Source organism: Pelodiscus sinensis, chromosome 13 (assembly GCF_052426305.1).
Source record: "Pelodiscus sinensis isolate ZL-2025 chromosome 13, ASM5242630v1, whole genome shotgun sequence".
NCBI classification, from domain to species: domain Eukaryota; kingdom Metazoa; phylum Chordata; order Testudines; family Trionychidae; genus Pelodiscus; species Pelodiscus sinensis.
In genome coordinates, this window is record NC_143064.1 from 1,560,205 (window position 1) to 1,580,405 (window position 20,201).

General features: G+C 73.7%; 1 protein-coding gene across 5 annotated transcripts in view; it reads right to left on the bottom strand.

The window, feature by feature from the left end:
- The window catches only part of DLG3 (discs large MAGUK scaffold protein 3), a 183,511-nt gene that overhangs the window by 68,955 nt on the left and 94,355 nt on the right, over positions 1 to 20,201 (bottom strand). For all 5 annotated transcript variants that reach the window (XM_089781780.1, XM_089781778.1, XM_075917662.2 and 2 more), the window contains 4 exons: positions 19,555 to 19,605; positions 8,256 to 8,380; positions 2,915 to 3,084; positions 1,145 to 1,281 (listed from right to left, as the gene is read on the bottom strand). In XM_089781780.1, coding sequence (XP_089637906.1) covers positions 1,145 to 1,281; positions 2,915 to 3,084; positions 8,256 to 8,380; positions 19,555 to 19,605 — 483 coding nt within the window. The remainder of the gene's footprint in view (positions 1 to 1,144; positions 1,282 to 2,914; positions 3,085 to 8,255; positions 8,381 to 19,554; positions 19,606 to 20,201) is intronic.

Below are 20,201 nucleotides of genomic sequence, written 5' to 3' on the forward strand. Positions count from 1 at the left end.
CTCATGGCGCCTTCTGGGGTACCAGAGTCCCGCTGAGCAGGGGTCCCCAGGCCGCCTTCCACGCCACAGCCCCGAGCAGGCCCCTACCCTGCAGCAGGTAGGGCCCTCGGGCCCCCCCGCCTCCGGGTTCCAGCCTAGGGACCCCCTGCTGCATGGTCTGACGGCCCTCCCGCCTGCTGCTCTCCCCTGGGCTCTCTCCCACCTCCCGGCCACCACCACAGAGCCCTCCGCCCCTGCGGCTAGGCCCCCTGGGTCCCTGCCCATCGGCTCCCAGGCCTGAGCCCAGGCGAGGTGGCACAGCTCCGTCCCGCAGTGCCCGCCTGCTCGCTGCTTTCGTCCTGCTCAGCCTGCCCTGCCCAGCTGGGCTCATCCTCAGGGAGACCTGACGCGCCTCCCCGGGGACCTGGCCCCTTGTTCTTGCGAGGGGCAGATTCTCAGCGCCACAGACCCAGGCAGGGAGCAGCAATCCCGTACCCGATGGGGACCCGCCTGAAAGACTCTTTCCTGAGCCCCCTTTTCTGGCCTTCCAACCCCCCCGCGTCCAGCTCGTCAGCACACGCCCCGCAGCCAGGGCAACAGGTGCCAAAGGGTCCCGCCCTCCCGACAGAACTCCCTTCCAGACCCACGGGCCCTGCGCCTGTGGGGTGTGCCCCCAGCGCACTAACCCCCCAGCGCAGTCGTTACACCCTCCAACGAGCCAGCCCGCAACAATGAGACCCAGCACCCCGGCGCCCACTCGGCGGGACACCCAACCCGGGCTCCTAACAGAGGCTCCTCTTCGGCGCTTGCACCCCTCATAGCAGCCCCGCCCCTGGCGGCCCCCGCGAGCCTCCTCCGGAACAAGCTGCCCCGGCCTGTGTGTGGCGGTGCCAGCCCTGCTGGGACAGTCACCGTGTCTGCAACAGACCAGCCTGGGCCAGATTCGCCAGCTCCCGCACACGCTGCCCAGCCCTTCGGCTGCCCTCCTGGGGCGCCCCACTCGGCAGTGTACGGACAAAGCCGCAAGGCCGGCTCATGGCCCCGCTGGGCCCCAGGCGGCCAGGGCCCGGGCAGGAGTCCGGAGAAGGCGAGGCCCAGGCCGAGGTTCGGAGCTGCCACCTGGGCGACCTGCGCTGGGCTGCGGGGCCGAGGGAGGCGCGCTCACCGCCAGCAGCCGGTCCCCGATCTGCAGCCGCCCGTCCTTCTGCGCGGCCCCCCCCTCGATGATCTTGGTGATGTAGATGCTGTTGTCGCCTGGGATGTGCTGGTTTCCGATCCCGCCCGCGATGCTGAAGCCCAGCCCTGCGGGGAACAAGAGGAGTCGCTGGCGGGGAGCCGAAAACCCTGCCGGGGCGCCCTGAGCTCGGCCGGCTCCTCGGCCTGGGCCCCCTGCAGCGTCTCTGGCCGGGCCTCCCCGGCGGGGCTGGGCACAGGGAGCGAGTGGCAAGGACGGGGCTCTGCTCCCGGGGGCAGGGCGCTCCGGCTACCACACGCCTGTCCGAGGGGCGCAGGGAAAACTGCTGCACAGGTCCCCAGACCCCGCTCAGCTCGGCCCTGCCCCACAGCCCCGCCCCTCAGCCCTGCCCCTCAGCCCCGCCCCTCAGCCCTGCCCCTCAGCCCTGTCCCACAGCCCCGCCCCTCATCCCTGCCCCTCAGCCCCGCCCCTCATCCCTGCCCCTCAGCCCCGCCCCTCATCCCTGTCCCACAGCCCCGCCCCTCAGCCCTGCCCCTCAGCCCCGCCCCTCATCCCTGCCCCTCAGCCCTGTCCCACAGCCCCGCCCCTCATCCCTGCCCCTCAGCCCCGCCCCTCAGCCCTGTCCCACAGCCCCGCCCCTCATCCCTGTCCCACAGCCCCGCCCCTCATCCCTGCCCCTCAGCCCCGCCCCTCATCCCTGTCCCACAGCCCCACCCCTCATCCCTGCCCCACAGCCCCGCCCCTCATCCCTGTCCCACAGCCCCACCCCTCATCCCTGCCCCACAGCCCCGCCCCTCAGCCCCGCCCCTCATCCCTGCCCCTCAGCCCCGCCCCTCATCCCTGCCCCACATCCCTGCCCCTCATCCTTGTCCCACAGCCCCGCCCCTCATCCCTGCCCCTCAGCCCCGCCCCTCATCCCTGCCCCACAGCCCCGCCCCTCATCCCCGCCCCTCATCCCTGTCCCACAGCCCCGCCCCTCAGCCCTGCCCCACAGCCCCGCCCCTCATCCCTGCCCCACAGCCCCGCCCCTCAGTCCTGTCCCACAGCCCCGCCCCTCATCCCTGCCCCTCATCCCTGCCCCACAGCCCCGCCCCTCATCCCTGCCCCTCATCCCTGTCCCACAGCCCCGCCCCTCAGCCCCGCCCCTCATCCCTGCCCCACAGCCCTGCCCCACAGCCCCGCCCCTCATACCTGCCCCTCATCCCTGTCCCACAGCCCCACCCCACAGCCCCGCCCCTCATCACTGCCCCACAGCCCCGTCCCTCATCCCTGCCCCTCATCCCTGCCCCACAGCCCTGCCCCACAGCCCCGCCCCTCATCCCTGCCCCTCATCCCTGTCCCACAGCCCTGCCCCACAGCCCCGCCCCTCATCCCTGCCCCTCATCCCTGCCCCACAGCCCTGCCCCACAGCCCCGCCCCTCATCCCTGCCCCTCATCCCTGTCCCACAGCCCTGCCCCACAGCCCCGTCCCTCATCCCTGCCCCTCATCCCTGCCCCACAGCCCTGCCCCACAGCCCCGCCCCTCATACCTGCCCCTCATCCCTGTCCCACAGCCCTGCCCCACAGCCCCGCCCCTCATCACTGCCCCACAGCCCCGTCCCTCATCCCTGCCCCTCATCCCTGTCCCACAGCCCCGTCCCACAGCCCCGCCCCTCATCCCTGCCCCACAGCCCCGCCCCTCAGCCCGCGGCCTGTGACTGGGGCGGGGTTAGGCCGCCGCAGCCCCTGCCAGGATCTCACCTTTGGGCCCTTTCATCAGGTTCACTTCCATGATAGTCTCAGGCGGGGGCTGCCTCCGCCGCACCACCAGCCGCACCACGGGCCCCGCCTCCTTCAGCGCCTCCACCGCCTTGCTGTGCACCACCTCGGAGACGTCCACCTCGTTCACCCGCAGGACGCAGTCGTTCACCCTGCCAGCAGCACACGCGTCGGCTGGGCCCCACGCACGCTGCACACCCCCGCCCAGCCCACGGCTTGCGGGCAGATCCCCGGCCGGGGGCCCTCCTGCCAGGCCCAGCAGCATGTGGGGGCCAGGGGCCTGGGGCAGGGGCTCACCCCACAGTGGGCCAGCCACGCTGCCAGCCTGGGAAAGGCAGGAACAAGCGGGAGGGCTGGGCAAGGCAGGGCGTCTGGCAGCGCGGACACTGGCCGGCAGAGCCAGAAGGCAGCAAGGAAAAGGCAGAAGGTTCAGGGTTGTGCAGACCTGAGCGTCCCTGAGCTGGGACCCAGAGCAGAGGGCGGCCCAGGTTCCTGTGGGCGAGGGGCCCGTGGAGAAGTGACAAAGGAACCTGCCTCGGCCGGCTGCCAGGGTCCCCTGGGAGAGTGACACAGGCAGCGAGCGGCCGGGGGGCTCCCAGAGCTCCAGGCGAGCCGGGCCCAGCGCAGGGGCTGGGTAGAGCTGACAGCGCGGCCGGGGGGCTCCCAGAGCTCCAGGCGAGCCGGGCCCAGCGCAGGGGCTGGGAAGAGCTGACAGCGCGGCCGGGGGGGGGGGGGGGGGGCTCCCAGAGCTCCAGGCGAGCCGGGCCCAGCGCAGGGGCTGGGTAGAGCTGACAGCGCGGCCGGGGGGCTCCCAGAGCTCCAGGCGAGCCGGGCCCAGTGCAGGGGCTGGGTAGAGCTGACAGCGCGGCCGGGGGGCTCCCAGAGCTCCAGGCGAGCCGGGCCCAGCGCAGGGGCTGGGAAGAGCTGACAGCGCGGCCGGGGGGGTCCCAGAGCTCCAGGCGAGCCGGGCCCAGTGCAGGGGCTGGGTAGAGCTGACAGCGCGGCCGGGGGGGGTCCCAGAGCTCCAGGCGAGCCGGGCCCAGCGCAGGGGCTGGGTAGAGCTGACAGCGCGGCCGGGGGGGTCCCAGAGCTCCAGGCGAGCCGGGCCCAGTGCGGGGGCTGGGTAGAGCTGACAGCGCGGCCGGGGGGGTCCCAGAGCTCCAGGCGAGCCGGGCCCAGCGCAGGGGCTGGGAAGAGCTGACAGCGCGGCCGGGGGGGTCCCAGAGCTCCAGGCGAGCCGGGCCCAGCGCAGGGGCTGGGAAGAGCTGACAGCGCGGCCGGGGGGCTCCCAGAGCTCCAGGCGAGCCGGGCCCAGTGCAGGGGCTGGGTAGAGCTGACAGCGCGGCCGGGGGGGGTCCCAGAGCTCCAGGCGAGCCGGGCCCAGTGCAGGGGCTGGGAAGAGCTGACAGCGCGGCCGGGGGGGTCCCAGAGCTCCAGGCGAGCCGGGCCCAGTGCAGGGGCTGGGAAGAGCTGACAGCGCGGCCGGGGGGGTCCCAGAGCTCCAGGCGAGCCGGGCCCAGTGCAGGGCCTGGGTAGAGCTGACAGCGCGGCCGGGGGGCTCCCAGAGCTCCAGGCGAGCCGGGCCCAGCGCAGGGGCTGGGAAGAGCTGACAGCGCGGCCGGGGGGGTCCCAGAGCTCCAGGCGAGCCGGGCCCAGTGCAGGGCCTGGGTAGAGCTGACAGCGCGGCCGGGGGGCTCCCAGAGCTCCAGGCGAGCCGGGCCCAGTGCAGGGGCTGGGAAGAGCTGACAGCGCGGCCGGGGGGCTCCCAGAGCTCCAGGCGAGCCGGGCCCAGCGCAGGGGCTGGGAAGAGCTGACAGCGCGGCCGGGGGGGCTCCCAGAGCTCCAGGCGAGCCGGGCCCAGCGCAGGGGCTGGGAAGAGCTGACAGCGCGGCCGGGGGGGTCCCAGAGCTCCAGGCGAGCCGGGCCCAGTGCAGGGGCTGGGAAGAGCTGACAGCGCGGCCGGGGGGGCTCCCAGAGCTCCAGGCTAGCCGGGCCCAGTGCAGGGGCTGGGTAGAGCTGACAGCGCGGCCGGGGGGTCCCAGAGCTCCAGGCGAGCCGGGCCCAGTGCAGGGGCTGGGTAGAGCTGACAGCGCGGCCGGGGGGGGGGGGGGGTCCCAGAGCTCCAGGCGAGCCGGGCCCAGCGCAGGGGCTGGGAAGAGCTGACAGCGCGGCCGGGGGGGGGGGCTCCCAGAGCTCCAGGCGAGCCGGGCCCAGCGCAGGGGCTGGGAAGAGCTGACAGCGCGGCCGGGGGGGTCCCAGAGCTCCAGGCGAGCCGGGCCCAGCGCAGGGGCTGGGTAGAGCTGACAGCGCGGCCGGGGGGGCTCCCAGAGCTCCAGGCGAGCCGGGCCCAGCGCAGGGGCTGGGAAGAGCTGACAGCGCGGCCGGGGGGGTCCCAGAGCTCCAGGCGAGCCGGGCCCAGTGCAGGGGCTGGGAAGAGCTGACAGCGCAGCCGGGGGGCTCCCAGAGCTCCAGGCGAGCCGGGCCCAGCGCAGGGGCTGGGAAGAGCTGACAGCGCGGCCGGGGGGGCTCCCAGAGCTCCAGGCGAGCCGGGCCCAGCGCAGGGGCTGGGAAGAGCTGACAGCGCGGCCGGGGGGCTCCCAGAGCTCCAGGCGAGCCGGGCCCAGCGCAGGGGCTGGGAAGAGCTGACAGCGCGGCCGGGGGGGTCCCAGAGCTCCAGGCGAGCCGGGCCCAGTGCAGGGGCTGGGAAGAGCTGACAGCGCGGCCGGGGGGGTCCCAGAGCTCCAGGCGAGCCGGGCCCAGTGCAGGGGCTGGGTAGAGCTGACAGCGCGGCCGGGGGGCTCCCAGAGCTCCAGGCGAGCCGGGCCCAGTGCAGGGGCTGGGTAGAGCTGACAGCGCGGCCGGGGGGGCTCCCAGAGCTCCAGGCGAGCCGGGCCCAGCGCAGGGGCTGGGTAGAGCTGACAGGGCGGCCGGGGGGCTCCCAGAGCTCCAGGCGAGCCGGGCCCAGCGCAGGGGCTGGGAAGAGCTGACAGCGCGGCCGGGGGGGTCCCAGAGCTCCAGGCGAGCCGGGCCCAGTGCAGGGGCTGGGTAGAGCTGACAGCGCGGCCGGGGGGCTCCCAGAGCTCCAGGCGAGCCGGGCCCAGTGCAGGGGCTGGGTAGAGCTGACAGCGCGGCCGGGGGGGCTCCCAGAGCTCCAGGCGAGCCGGGCCCAGCGCAGGGGCTGGGTAGAGCTGACAGCGCGGCCGGGGGGGGCTCCCAGAGCTCCAGGCGAGCCGGGCCCAGGGCAGGGGCTGGGTAGAGCTGACAGCGCGGCCGGGGGGGGGGGTCCCAGAGCTCCAGGCGAGCCGGGCCCAGCGCAGGGGCTGGGAAGAGCTGACAGCGCGGCCGGGGGGCTCCCAGAGCTCCAGGCGAGCCGGGCCCAGCGCAGGGGCTGGGAAGAGCTGACAGCGCGGCCGGGGGGGTCCCAGAGCTCCAGGCGAGCCGGGCCCAGCGCAGGGGCTGGGTAGAGCTGACAGCGCGGCCGGGGGGGTCCCAGAGCTCCAGGCGAGCCGGGCCCAGCGCAGGGGCTGGGTAGAGCTGACAGCGCGGCCGGGGGGCTCCCAGAGCTCCAGGCGAGCCGGGCCCAGCGCAGGGGCTGGGAAGAGCTGACAGCGCGGCCGGGGGGGTCCCAGAGCTCCAGGCGAGCCGGGCCCAGTGCAGGGGCTGGGTAGAGCTGACAGCGCGGCCGGGGGGGTCCCAGAGCTCCAGGCGAGCCGGGCCCAGCGCAGGGGCTGGGAAGAGCTGACAGCGCGGCCGGGGGGCTCCCAGAGCTCCAGGCGAGCCGGGCCCAGAGCAGGGGCTGGGAAGAGCTGACAGCGCGGCCGGGGGGCTCCCAGAGCTCCAGGCGAGCCGGGCCCAGCGCAGGGGCTGGGAAGAGCTGACAGCGCGGCCGGGGGGCTCCCAGAGCTCCAGGCGAGCCGGGCCCAGCGCAGGGGCTGGGAAGAGCTGACAGCGCGGCCGGGGGGGTCCCAGAGCTCCAGGCGAGCCGGGCCCAGCGCAGGGGCTGGGAAGAGCTGACAGCGCGGCCGGGGGGGGTCCCAGAGCTCCAGGCGAGCCGGGCCCAGCGCAGGGGCTGGGTAGAGCTGACAGCGCGGCCGGGGGGGTCCCAGAGCTCCAGGCGAGCCGGGCCCAGCGCAGGGGCTGGGTAGAGCTGACAGCGCGGCCGGGGGGGCTCCCAGAGCTCCAGGCGAGCCGGGCCCAGCGCAGGGGCTGGGAAGAGCTGACAGCGCGGCCGGGGGGGTCCCAGAGCTCCAGGCGAGCCGGGCCCAGTGCAGGGGCTGGGAAGAGCTGACAGCGCGGCCGGGGGGGTCCCAGAGCTCCAGGCGAGCCGGGCCCAGTGCAGGGGCTGGGAAGAGCTGACAGCGCGGCCGGGGGGGTCCCAGAGCTCCAGGCGAGCCGGGCCCAGTGCAGGGGCTGGGAAGAGCTGACAGCGCGGCCGGGGGGGTCCCAGAGCTCCAGGCGAGCCGGGCCCAGTGCAGGGGCTGGGAAGAGCTGACAGCGCGGCCGGGGGGGTCCCAGAGCTCCAGGCGAGCCGGGCCCAGCGCAGGGGCTGGGTAGAGCTGACAGCGCGGCCGGGGGGGTCCCAGAGCTCCAGGCGAGCCGGGCCCAGCGCAGGGGCTGGGTAGAGCTGACAGCGCGGCCGGGGGGGTCCCAGAGCTCCAGGCGAGCCGGGCCCAGCGCAGGGGCTGGGAAGAGCTGACAGCGCGGCCGGGGGGCTCCCAGAGCTCCAGGCGAGCCGGGCCCAGCGCAGGGGCTGGGAAGAGCTGACAGCGCGGCCGGGGGGGGGGTCCCAGAGCTCCAGGCGAGCCGGGCCCAGCGCAGGGGCTGGGAAGAGCTGACAGCGCGGCCGGGGGGGGGGTCCCAGAGCTCCAGGCGAGCCGGGCCCAGCGCAGGGGCTGGGAAGAGCTGACAGCGCGGCCGGGGGGCTCCCAGAGCTCCAGGCGAGCCGGGCCCAGCGCAGGGGCTGGGTAGAGCTGACAGCGCGGCCGGGGGGGTCCCAGAGCTCCAGGCGAGCCGGGCCCAGTGCAGGGGCTGGGTAGAGCTGACAGCGCAGCCGGGGGCCACCGGACGTGGGCAGGGTCCCGTGGGAGGGCCCTTCGGCGCGAGGGGGGCGGGGTGGGTCCGGCTCGGAGCGCGGTGGCGGCCTGACCTCTCAAAGAACCTGCCCCAATGCTCTGTCCTGAGCCGCCCGCCCCGGCCAGGAATTCAGGCCCCTCCTTCCACCCTTGAGCACTGGCCTGGGGCCGCGAGGAGCCCTGAGCCGCCGGGGTGCCGTGCCGCACGCCCAGCAGCCGCTGCCCCGCCCAGGGCCGCGCCGGGTACTCACCCCAGGCGGCCGTCCATCGCCGCGGCGCCCCCAGGGATGATCTTGGTGATGAATATCCCTGGGTCGTCGGGGACGTGGGGGTTGTCGATCCCCCCCGCGATGCTGAAGCCAAGGCCAGAGTTCCCCTGGGGAAGCAGAGCACGGGAGCTGCTCAGAGAGGCTCCACTCCCACGCCAGGCCCCTCCCCCAGGGCGCCACGGCTGCCAGCCCTTCCCACGGGGGGCCAGTTCTCTCTGGGGCAGGACCCGGATCCCCCAGGCCGCCCTGGCTCTCGCAGGCTGAGGACAGCGGGTTGCAGAGCTCTCCCTCCCACAAGCAGCGTCCACGCCGACAGGCTGAGCCCAGCCACGGCCTGGGGGATGCAGGACCAAACCCGCCCACAGTGCCAGCGGCTCCTGTGTGCGGGGAGAGAGCCAGGGCGTGTGTGGGCCTGGATGAGCGGCGGGGGTGGGGGGGCAACTAGCAGGACTCTGGGGGCCTGGGTGAGCGGCGGGAGCGGGGAGGCAGCTAGCGGGATTCTGGGGGTCTGGGTGAGCGGTGGGGAGGCAGCTAGCGGGACTCTGGGGGTCTGGGTGAGCGGTGGGGAGGTGGCTAGCAGGACTCTGGGGGCCTGGGTGAGCGGTGGGGAGGTGGCTAGCAGGACTCTGGGGGTCTGGGTGAGCGGTGGGGAGGTGGCTAGCAGGACTCTGGGGGCCTGGGTGAGCGGTGGGGAGGTGGCTAGCAGGACTCTGGGGGTCTGGGTGAGCGGTGGGGAGGTGGCTAGCAGGACTCTGGGGGCCTGGGTGAGCGGTGGGGAGGTGGCTAGCAGGACTCTGGGGGCCTGGGTGAGCGGTGGGGAGGTGGCTAGCAGGACTCTGGGGGTCTGGGTGAGCGGTGGGGAGGTGGCTAGCAGGACTCTGGGGGCCTGGGTGAGCAGTGGGGAGGTGGCTAGCAGGACTCTGGGGGCCTGGGTGAGCTGTGGGGAGGTGGCTAGCAGGACTCTGGGGGTCTGGGTGAGCGGTGGGGAGGTGGCTAGCAGGACTCTGGGGGCCTGGGTGAGCAGTGGGGAGGTGGCTAGCAGGACTCTGGGGGCCTGGGTGAGCGGTGGGGAGGTGGCTAGCAGGACTCTGGGGGCCTGGGTGAGCAGTGGGGAGGTGGCTAGCAGGACTCTGGGGGCCTGGGTGAGCTGTGGGGAGGTGGCTAGCAGGACTCTGGGGGCCTGGGTGAGCAGTGGGGAGGTGGCTAGCAGGACTCTGGGGGCCTGGGTGAGCGGTGGGGAGGTGGCTAGCAGGACTCTGGGGGTCTGGGTGAGCGGTGGGGAGGTGGCTAGCAGGACTCTGGGGGCCTGGGTGAGCAGTGGGGAGGTGGCTAGCAGGACTCTGGGGGCCTGGGTGAGCGGTGGGGAGGTGGCTAGCAGGACTCTGGGGGCCTGGGTGAGCGGTGGGGAGGTGGCTAGCAGGACTCTGGGGGCCTAGGTGAGCAGTGGGGAGGTGGCTAGCAGGACTCTGGGGGCCTGGGTGAGCTGTGGGGAGGTGGCTAGCAGGACTCTGGGGGTCTGGGTGAGCGGTGGGGAGGTGGCTAGCAGGACTCTGGGGGCCTGGGTGAGCGGTGGGGAGGTGGCTAGCAGGACTCTGGGGGCCTGGGTGAGCGGTGGGGAGGTGGCTAGCAGGACTCTGGGGGCCTGGGTGAGCGGTGGGGAGGTGGCTAGCAGGACTCTGGGGGTCTGGGTGAGCGGTGGGGAGGTGGCTAGCAGGACTCTGGGGGCCTGGGTGAGCGGTGGGGAGGTGGCTAGCAGGACTCTGGGGGTCTGGGTGAGCGGTGGGGAGGTGGCTAGCAGGACTCTGGGGGCCTGGGTGAGCGGTGGGGAGGTGGCTAGCAGGACTCTGGGGGCCTGGGTGAGCGGTGGGGAGGTGGCTAGCAGGACTCTGGGGGTCTGGGTGAGCTGTGGGGAGGTGGCTAGCAGGACTCTGGGGGTCTGGGTGAGCTGTGGGGAGGTGGCTAGCAGGACTCTGGGGGCCTAGGTGAGCGGTGGGGAGGTGGCTAGCAGGACTCTGGGGGCCTGGGTGAGCGGTGGGGAGGTGGCTAGCAGGACTCTGGGGGCCTGGGCGAGCGGTGGGGGGGCAGCTAGCAGGACTCTGGGGGTCTGGGCGAGCGGTGGGGGGGCAGCTAGCAGGACTCTGGGGGCCTGGGCGAGCGGTGGGGGGGAGCTAGCAGGACTCTGGGGGTCTGGGTGAGCGGTGGGGGGGCAGCTAGCAGGACTCTGGGGGCCTGGGTGAGCAGCGGGGGGGAGCTAGCAGGACTCTGGGGGCCTGGGCGAGCGGTGGGGGGGAGCTAGCGGGACTCTGGGGGCCTGGGCGAGCGGTGGGGGGCAGCTAGCAGGGCTCTGGGGGCCTGGGTGAGCAGCGGGGGGAGCTAGCAGGACTCTGGGGGCCTGGGCGAGCGGTGGGGGGGCAGCTAGCAGGACTCTGGGGGCCTGGGCGAGCAGTGGGGGGGCAGCTAGCGGGACTCTGGGGGCCTGGGCGAGCGGTGGGGGGCAGCTAGCAGGGCTCTGGGGGCCTGGGCGAGCGGTGGGGAGGCAGCTAGCAGGACTCTGGGGGCCTGGGCGAGCGGTGGGGGGGAGCTAGCAGGGCTCTGGGGGCCTGGGCGAGCGGTGGGGGGGCAGCTAGCGGGACTCTGGGGGCCTGGGTGAGCGGTGGGGGGGAGCTAGCAGGGCTCTGGGGGCCTGGGCGAGCGGTGGGGGGGCAGCTAGCGGGACTCTGGGGGCCTGGGCGAGCGGTGGGGGGGAGCTAGCGGGACTCTGGGGGCCTGGGCGAGCGGTGGGGGGCAGCTAGCGGGACTCTGGGGGCCTGGGCGAGCAGTGGGGGAGCTAGCAGGACTCTGGGGGCCTGGGCAAGCGGTGGGGGGGAGCTAGCGGGACTCTGGGGGCCTGGGCGAGCGGTGGGGGGGCAGCTAGCAGGACTCTGGGGGTCTGGGTGAGCGGTGGGGGGGAGCTAGCAGGACTCTGGGGGCCTGGGCGAGCGGTGGGGGGGCAGCTAGCAGGACTCTGGGGGCCTGGGTGAGCGGTGGGGGGGGAGCTAGCAGGACTCTGGGGGCCTGGGCGAGCGGTGGGGGGGCAGCTAGCAGGACTCTGGGGGCCTGGGCGAGCGGTGGGGGGGGAGCTAGCAGGACTCTGGGGGCCTGGGTGAGCGGTGGGGGGCAGCTAGCAGGACTCTGGGGGCCTGGGCGAGCGGTGGGGGGGAGCTAGCGGGACTCTGGGGGCCTGGGCGAGCGGTGGGGGGGAGCTAGCAGGACTCTGGGGGTCTGGGCGAGCGGTGGGGGGGAGCTAGCAGGACTCTGGGGGCCTGGGCGAGCGGTGGGGGGGAGCTAGCAGGACTCTGGGGGTCTGGGCGAGCGGTGGGGGGGAGCTAGCAGGGCTCTGGGGGCCTGGGCGAGCGGTGGGGGGGGAGCTAGCAGGGCTCTGGGGGCCTGGGCGAGCGGTGGGGGGGAGCTAGCAGGGCTCTGGGGGCCTGGGCGAGCGGTGGGGGGGGAGCTAGCAGGACTCTGGGGGTCTGGGCGAGCGGTGGGGGGGCAGCTAGCAGGGCTCTGGGGGCCTGGGCGAGCGGTGGGGGGCAGCTAGCAGGACTCTGGGGGTCTGGGCGAGCAGTGGGGGGGCAGCTAGCAGGACTCTGGGGGTCTGGGCGAGCGGTGGGGGGGCAGCTAGCAGGACTCTGGGGGTCTGGGCGAGCGGTGGGGGGGCAGCTAGCAGGGCTCTGGGGGTCTGGGCGAGCAGTGGGGGGGCAGCTAGCAGGGCTCTGGGGGCCTGGGCGAGCAGTGGGGGGGCAGCTAGCAGGACTCTGGGGGTCTGGGCGAGCAGTGGGGGGGCAGCTAGCGGGACTCTGGGGGCCTGGGCGAGCGGTGGGGGGCAGCTAGCGGGACTCTGGGGGCCTGGGCGAGCGGTGGGGGGCAGCTAGCAGGACTCTGGGGGTCTGGGCGAGCGGTGGGGGGGAGCTAGCGGGACTCTGGGGGCCTGGGCGAGCGGTGGGGGGGAGCTAGCAGGGCTCTGGGGGTCTGGGCGAGCGGTGGGGGGGAGCTAGCGGGACTCTGGGGGCCTGGGCGAGCGGTGGGGGGGCAGCTAGCAGGACTCTGGGGGCCTGGGCGAGCGGTGGGGGGGCAGCTAGCGGGACTCTGGGGGTCTGGGCGAGCGGTGGGGGGGAGCTAGCAGGACTCTGGGGGTCTGGGCGAGCGGTGGGGGGGGAGCTAGCAGGACTCTGGGGGTCTGGGCGAGCGGTGGGGGGGAGCTAGCAGGACTCTGGGGGCCTGGGCGAGCGGTGGGGGGGAGCTAGCAGGACTCTGGGGGTCTGGGCGAGCGGTGGGGGGGCAGCTAGCAGGACTCTGGGGGCCTGGGCGAGCGGTGGGGGGGAGCTAGCAGGACTCTGGGGGCCTGGGCGAGCGGTGGGGGGGAGCTAGCGGGACTCTGGGGGTCTGGGCGAGCGGTGGGGGGGAGCTAGCAGGGCTCTGGGGGTCTGGGCGAGCGGTGGGGGGCAGCTAGCAGGACTCTGGGGGCCTGGGCGAGCGGTGGGGGGCAGCTAGCAGGACTCTGGGGGCCTGGGCGAGCGGTGGGGGGGAGCTAGCAGGACTCTGGGGGCCTGGGCGAGCGGTGGGGGGCAGCTAGCAGGGCTCTGGGGGCCTGGGCGAGCGGTGGGGGGAGCTAGCAGGACTCTGGGGGCCTGGGCGAGCAGTGGGGGGGCAGCTAGCAGGGCTCTGGGGGCCTGGGCGAGCGGTGGGGGGGAGCTAGCAGGACTCTGGGGGCCTGGGCGAGCGGTGGGGGGGAGCTAGCAGGACTCTGGGGGCCTGGGTGAGCGGTGGGGGGGAGCTAGCAGGACTCTGGGGGCCTGGGCGAGCAGTGGGGGGGCAGCTAGCGGGACTCTGGGGGCCTGGGCGAGCGGTGGGGGGGAGCTAGCAGGGCTCTGGGGGCCTGGGCGAGCGGTGGGGAGGCAGCTAGCAGGGCTCTGGGGGCCTGGGTGAGCGGTGGGGGGGAGCTAGCAGGGCTCTGGGGGCCTGGGCGAGCGGTGGGGGGGCAGCTAGCGGGACTCTGGGGGCCTGGGTGAGCGGTGGGGGGGAGCTAGCAGGGCTCTGGGGGCCTGGGCGAGCGGTGGGGGGCAGCTAGCGGGACTCTGGGGGCCTGGGCGAGCGGTGGGGGGGCAGCTAGCAGGACTCTGGGGGTCTGGGCGAGCGGTGGGGGGGAGCTAGCGGGACTCTGGGGGTCTGGGCGAGCGGTGGGGGGGAGCTAGCGGGACTCTGGGGGTCTGGGCGAGCGGTGGGGGGGGAGCTAGCAGGGCTCTGGGGGCCTGGGCGAGCGGTGGGGGGGAGCTAGCAGGACTCTGGGGGTCTGGGCGAGCGGTGGGGGGGAGCTAGCGGGACTCTGGGGGCCTGGGCGAGCGGTGGGGGGGAGCTAGCAGGACTCTGGGGGCCTGGGCGAGCGGTGGGGGGGGAGCTAGCAGGACTCTGGGGGCCTGGGCGAGCGGTGGGGGGGAGCTAGCAGGACTCTGGGGGTCTGGGCGAGCGGTGGGGGGGCAGCTAGCAGGACTCTGGGGGCCTGGGCGAGCGGTGGGGGGGAGCTAGCAGGACTCTGGGGGCCTGGGCGAGCGGTGGGGGGGCAGCTATCAGGACTCTGGGGGCCTGGGCGAGCGGTGGGGGGGGAGCTAGCAGGGCTCTGGGGGCCTGGGCGAGCGGTGGGGGGGAGCTAGCAGGACTCTGGGGGCCTGGGCGAGCGGTGGGGGGGGAGCTAGCAGGGCTCTGGGGGCCTGGGCGAGCGGTGGGGGGGAGCTAGCAGGGCTCTGGGGGCCTGGGCGAGCGGTGGGGGGGCAGCTATCAGGACTCTGGGGGCCTGGGCGAGCGGTGGGGGGGAGCTAGCAGGGCTCTGGGGGCCTGGGCGAGCGGTGGGGGGGGAGCTAGCAGGGCTCTGGGGGCCTGGGCGAGCGGTGGGGGGGCAGCTAGCAGAGCTCTGGGGGCCTGGGCGAGCGGTGGGGGGCAGCTAGCAGGACTCTAGGGGCCTGGGCGAGCAGTGGGGGGGAGCTAGCAGGGCTCTGGGGGCCTGGGCGAGCGGTGGGGGGGAGCTAGCGGGACTCTGGGGGCCTGGGCGAGCGGTGGGGGGGCAGCTAGCGGGACTCTGGGGGTCTGGGCGAGCAGTGGGGGGGAGCTAGCAGGACTCTGGGGGCCTGGGCAAGCGGTGGGGGGGAGCTAGCGGGACTCTGGGGGCCTGGGCGAGCGGTGGGGGGGCAGCTAGCAGGACTCTGGGGGTCTGGGCGAGCGGTGGGGGGGAGCTAGCAGGACTCTGGGGGCCTGGGCGAGCGGTGGGGGGGAGCTAGCAGGACTCTGGGGGTCTGGGCGAGCGGTGGGGGGAGCTAGCAGGACTCTGGGGGTCTGGGCGAGCGGTGGGGGGGAGCTAGCAGGACTCTGGGGGTCTGGGCGAGCGGTGGGGGGGAGCTAGCAGGACTCTGGGGGTCTGGGCGAGCGGTGGGGGGCAGCTAGCAGGACTCTGGGGGCCTGGGTGAGCGGTGGGGGGGCAGCTAGCAGGACTCTGGGGGCCTGGGCGAGCGGTGGGGGGCAGCTAGCAGGACTCTGGGGGCCTGGGCGAGCGGTGGGGGGGCAGCTAGCAGGACTCTGGGGGCCTGGGCGAGCGGTGGGGGGCAGCTAGCAGGACTCTGGGGGCCTGGGCGAGCGGTGGGGGGGAGCTAGCAGGGCTCTGGGGGCCTGGGCGAGCGGTGGGGGGGAGCTAGCAGGACTCTGGGGGCCTGGGCGAGCGGTGGGGGGGAGCTAGCAGGACTCTGGGGGCCTGGGCGAGCGGTGAGGGGGAGCTAGCAGGACTCTGGGGGTCTGGGCGAGCGGTGGGGGGGAGCTAGCAGGACTCTGGGGGTCTGGGCGAGCGGTGGGGGGGAGCTAGCAGGACTCTGGGGGTCTGGGCGAGCGGTGGGGGGGAGCTAGCAGGACTCTGGGGGTCTGGGTGAGCGGTGGGGGGAGCTAGCAGGACTCTGGGGGTCTGGGCGAGCGGTGGGGGGGCAGCTAGCAGGACTCTGGGGGCCTGGGCGAGCGGTGGGGGGGAGCTAGCAGGGCTCTGGGGGTCTGGGCGAGCGGTGGGGGGGAGCTAGCGGGACTCTGGGGGTCTGGGCGAGCGGTGGGGGGCAGCTAGCAGGGCTCTGGGGGTCTGGGCGAGCGGTGGGGGGCAGCTAGCAGGGCTCTGGGGGTCTGGGCGAGCAGTGGGGGGGCAGCTAGCAGGGCTCTGGGGGCCTGGGCGAGCAGTGGGGGGGCAGCTAGCAGGACTCTGGGGGTCTGGGCGAGCAGTGGGGGGGCAGCTAGCAGGGCTCTGGGGGTCTGGGCGAGCAGTGGGGGGGCAGCTAGCAGGGCTCTGGGGGCCTGGGCGAGCAGTGGGGGGGCAGCTAGCAGGACTCTGGGGGTCTGGGCGAGCAGTGGGGGGGCAGCTAGCAGGACTCTGGGGGTCTGGGCGAGCAGTGGGGGGGCAGCTAGCAGGGCTCTGGGGGCCTGGGCGAGCGGTGGGGGGCAGCTAGCGGGACTCTGGGGGCCTGGGCGAGCGGTGGGGGGGAGCTAGCAGGGCTCTGGGGGCCTGGGCGAGCAGTGGGGGGAGCTAGCGGGACTCTGGGGGCCTGGGCGAGCGGTGGGGGGGCAGCTAGCAGGACTCTGGGGGTCTGGGCGAGCAGTGGGGGGGCAGCTAGCAGGGCTCTGGGGGTCTGGGCGAGCAGTGGGGGGGCAGCTAGCAGGGCTCTGGGGGCCTGGGCGAGCAGTGGGGGGGAGCTAGCAGGGCTCTGGGGGCCTGGGCGAGCAGTGGGGGGAGCTAGCGGGACTCTGGGGGCCTGGGCGAGCGGTGGGGGGGCAGCTAGCAGGACTCTGGGGGTCTGGGCGAGCGGTGGGGGGGAGCTAGCAGGACTCTGGGGGCCTGGGCGAGCGGTGGGGGGGAGCTAGCAGGACTCTGGGGGTCTGGGCGAGCGGTGGGGGGGAGCTAGCAGGGCTCTGGGGGTCTGGGCGAGCGGTGGGGGGGCAGCTAGCAGGACTCTGGGGGCCTGGGCGAGCGGTGGGGGGGAGCTAGCAGGACTCTGGGGGCCTGGGCGAGCGGTGGGGGGGAGCTAGCGGGACTCTGGGGGTCTGGGCGAGCGGTGGGGGGCAGCTAGCAGGACTCTGGGGGCCTGGGCGAGCGGTGGGGGGGAGCTAGCAGGACTCTGGGGGCCTGGGCGAGCGGTGGGGGGGAGCTAGCAGGACTCTGGGGGCCTGGGCGAGCGGTGGGGGGGAGCTAGCAGGACTCTGGGGGCCTGGGCGAGCGGTGGGGGGGAGCTAGCAGGGCTCTGGGGGTCTGGGCGAGCGGTGGGGGGGAGCTAGCAGGACTCTGGGGGCCTGGGCGAGCGGTGGGGGGGAGCTAGCAGGACTCTGGGGGCCTGGGTGAGCGGTGGGGGGGAGCTAGCAGGACTCTGGGGGCCTGGGCGAGCGGTGGGGGGGAGCTAGCAGGACTCTGGGGGCCTGGGCGAGCGGTGAGGGGGCAGCTAGCAGGACTCTGGGGGCCTGGGCGAGCGGTGGGGGGAGCTAGCGGGACTCTGGGGGCCTGGGCGAGCGGTGGGGGGGAGCTAGCAGGGCTCTGGGGGCCTGGGCGAGCGGTGGGGGGGCAGCTAGCAGGGCTCTGGGGGCCTGGGCGAGCGGTGGGGGGGCAGCTAGCAGGACTCTGGGGGCCTGGGCGAGCGGTGGGGGGGCAGCTAGCAGGACTCTGGGGGCTTGGGCGAGCGGTGGGGGGGGAGCTAGCAGGGCTCTGGGGGTCTGGGCAAGCGGTGGGGGGGAGCTAGCAGGGCTCTGGGGGTCTGGGCGAGCGGTGGGGGGGAGCTAGCAGGACTCTGGGGGCCTGGGCGAGCGGTGGGGGGCAGCTAGCGGGACTCTGGGGGCCTGGGCGAGCGGTGGGGGGGCAGCTAGCGGGACTCTGGGGGCCTGGGCGAGCGGTGGGGGGGGAGCTAGCAGGGCTCTGGGGGCCTGGGCGAGCGGTGGGGGGCAGCTAGCAGGGCTCTGGGGGCCTGGGCGAGCGGTGGGGGGGAGCTAGCGGGACTCTGGGGGCCTGGGCGAGCGGTGGGGGGGCAGCTAGCAGGGCTCTGGGGGCCTGGGCGAGCGGTGGGGGGGAGCTAGCGGGACTCTGGGGGCTTGGGCGAGCGGTGGGGGGGAGCTAGCAGGGCTCTGGGGGCCTGGGCGAGCGGTGGGGGGGAGCTAGCAGGGCTCTGGGGGCCTGGGCGAGCGGTGGGGGGGAGCTAGCAGGGCTCTGGGGGCCTGGGCGAGCGGTGGGGGGGAGCTAGCAGGGCTCTGGGGGTCTGGGCGAGCGGTGGGGGGGGAGCTAGCAGGACTCTGGGGGCCTGGGCGAGCGGTGGGGGGGAGCTAGCAGGGCTCTGGGGGCCTGGGCGAGCGGTGGGGGGGAGCTAGCAGGGCTCTGGGGGCCTGGGCGAGCGGTGGGGGGCAGCTAGCAGGGCTCTGGGGGCCTGGGCGAGCGGTGGGGGGGAGCTAGCAGGGCTCTGGGGGCCTGGGCGAGCGGTGGGGGGGAGCTAGCAGGGCTCTGGGGGTCTGGGCGAGCGGTGGGGGGGAGCTAGCAGGGCTCTGGGGGCCTGGGCGAGCGGTGGGGGGGCAGCTAGCAGGGCTCTGGGGGCCTGGGCGAGCGGTGGGGGGGGAGCTAGCAGGGCTCTGGGGGCCTGGGCGAGCGGTGGGGGGGGAGCTAGCAGGGCTCTGGGGGCCTGGGCGAGCGGTGGGGGGCAGCTAGCAGGGCTCTGGGGGCCTGGGCGAGCGGTGGGGGGGAGCTAGCAGGGCTCTGGGGGTCTGGGCGAGCGGTGGGGGGGGAGCTAGCAGGGCTCTGGGGGCCTGGGCGAGCGGTGGGGGGCAGCTAGCAGGGCTCTGGGGGCCTGGGCGAGCGGTGGGGGGGAGCTAGCAGGGCTCTGGGGGCCTGGGCGAGCGGTGGGGGGCAGCTAGCAGGGCTCTGGGGGCCTGGGCGAGCGGTGGGGGGGGAGCTAGCAGGGCTCTGGGGGCCTGGGCGAGCGGTGGGGGGGAGCTAGCAGGGCTCTGGGGGCCTGGGCGAGCGGTGGGGGGCAGCTAGCAGGGCTCTGGGGGCCTGGGCGAGCGGTGGGGGGCAGCTAGCAGGGCTCTGGGGGCCTGGGCGAGCGGTGGGGGGGAGCTAGCAGGGCTCTGGGGGCCTGGGCGAGCGGTGGGGGGCAGCTAGCAGGGCTCTGGGGGCCTGGGCGAGCGGTGGGGGGGGAGCTAGCAGGGCTCTGGGGGCCTGGGCGAGCGGTGGGGGGGGAGCTAGCAGGGCTCTGGGGGCCTGGGCGAGCGGTGGGGGGGAGCTAGCAGGGCTCTGGGGGCCTGGGCGAGCGGTGGGGGGGAGCTAGCAGGGCTCTGGGGGCCTGGGCGAGCGGTGGGGGGGAGCTAGCGGGACTCTGGGGGCTTGGGCGAGCGGTGGTGGGGGAGCTAGCAGGGCTCTGGGGGTCTGGGCGAGCGGTGGGGGGGGAGCTAGCAGGGCTCTGGCATCGGTCTGCGTCACGGGGCCTGCACAGGCCCACTCCTCAGAACAGGCGACTTGCTTCCTCACAGGCAGCGCGCGTCCTGTCGGCCCCTCCCTCGTGCTCCGGGGCGGGGCGGTTCGATGCTCCCGAGCACTGGGGCAGACCCTATGGCCATCAGCAGAGCTACCAGGAGCTGAGGAAACCAGTCCCCCTGGGGCCTGCCCAGGCTGGAGGGAGCCCCCCGCTTTGCTCAAGGGCAGCCTCTCTTCTCCCCTCCCTGCCACTGCTCATGCGGGGGTCACAGGGCTGAGCCGGGCGCCGGGACTCAGGACGGCCTCGGACCTGCCGCAAGGCCTGGCTCAACCTGGCGGCGGATGCAGGGGCCCAGCTTGTCCTGGTACAAGCTCCGGTGTGGGAGCTAATTTCAGCTCCTCTCGGTACAGTCTAGGCCATTAGCTCGGTGGCGTCAGGCTCACAGGGAGACAAGAAGGCCCAGGCAGAAACTGCCCCCGTCCCAAGCCCGTTTACGGGAAGCTGTCTGTGCGGGTTAATGTCACTGGCACAGCGAGCCCCCGCGGCAGGAAAGGGCAGAGACGACTTCCCGGGCCTGCTGCTGATCTTGGACTCGAGCGTCTCTCCGTCGTGTGTATGGGAGACACGGGGAGATGCCACCTACCTGTGCGCGCACAGGCGTGAGACCCCAGGCACGTGTCAGGCAGCCCCGGGGCCAGCAGCTGGGAGGGGAGTGAGTGGGAGAGAGCGGGGGGCGGGGGGGGGGTTGCTTATCAGCCGTGGGCGCTCGGCGGTCCACTTACCCGTTCCAAGACAATCTCCTCGTACTTGAACATGCCATCGCTGCCATTCACCTGGGGAGAGACAGACAGTGTGTTACGCCCCCAGAGATTCCTCCCTGGCTTTAGCCACCTTTGCCTCCATCATCTTCCCAGGAAGGCACATACCTGGGGGCGCCGGCGTTCTAGGGGCACTTACCTCTCTAAAACTGGGTGCAGCACAAAGAGAGCTGGGGCTAGGGAGCAGGGTCTGGGGGTAGGGACCAAAGATTTGTAAGGTGTAAATCTGACCCTGCATCTTAATATTGAGAATCAGGCTCCGTACCTGTGGCTCTCTAGCTGAGAAATCACAAACACAATCCCCCCTTACAATTAAGACAAACACATTTTCCTCTGGGCTTAATCCAAAGTCCAGAATTCCTTTGTCCTTTTGGTTTTCTTTTCTGTGACTTTAATGGCAGCACATTTACAACAATGAAAAAGACACTTATTTTTGGGTTATATACACGCACTATAAAATTAACCTCTGGAACTCATTGCTGCATGATATTATTGAGGTGAATAAAGTGGATTAATAACTTTTTAAGAGATTTATATATAATACTTAGCACTTAGCTTCTGTACATGTTCTACATGATTTACTAACAGGGACTAGTTAATATAGTGGAGTA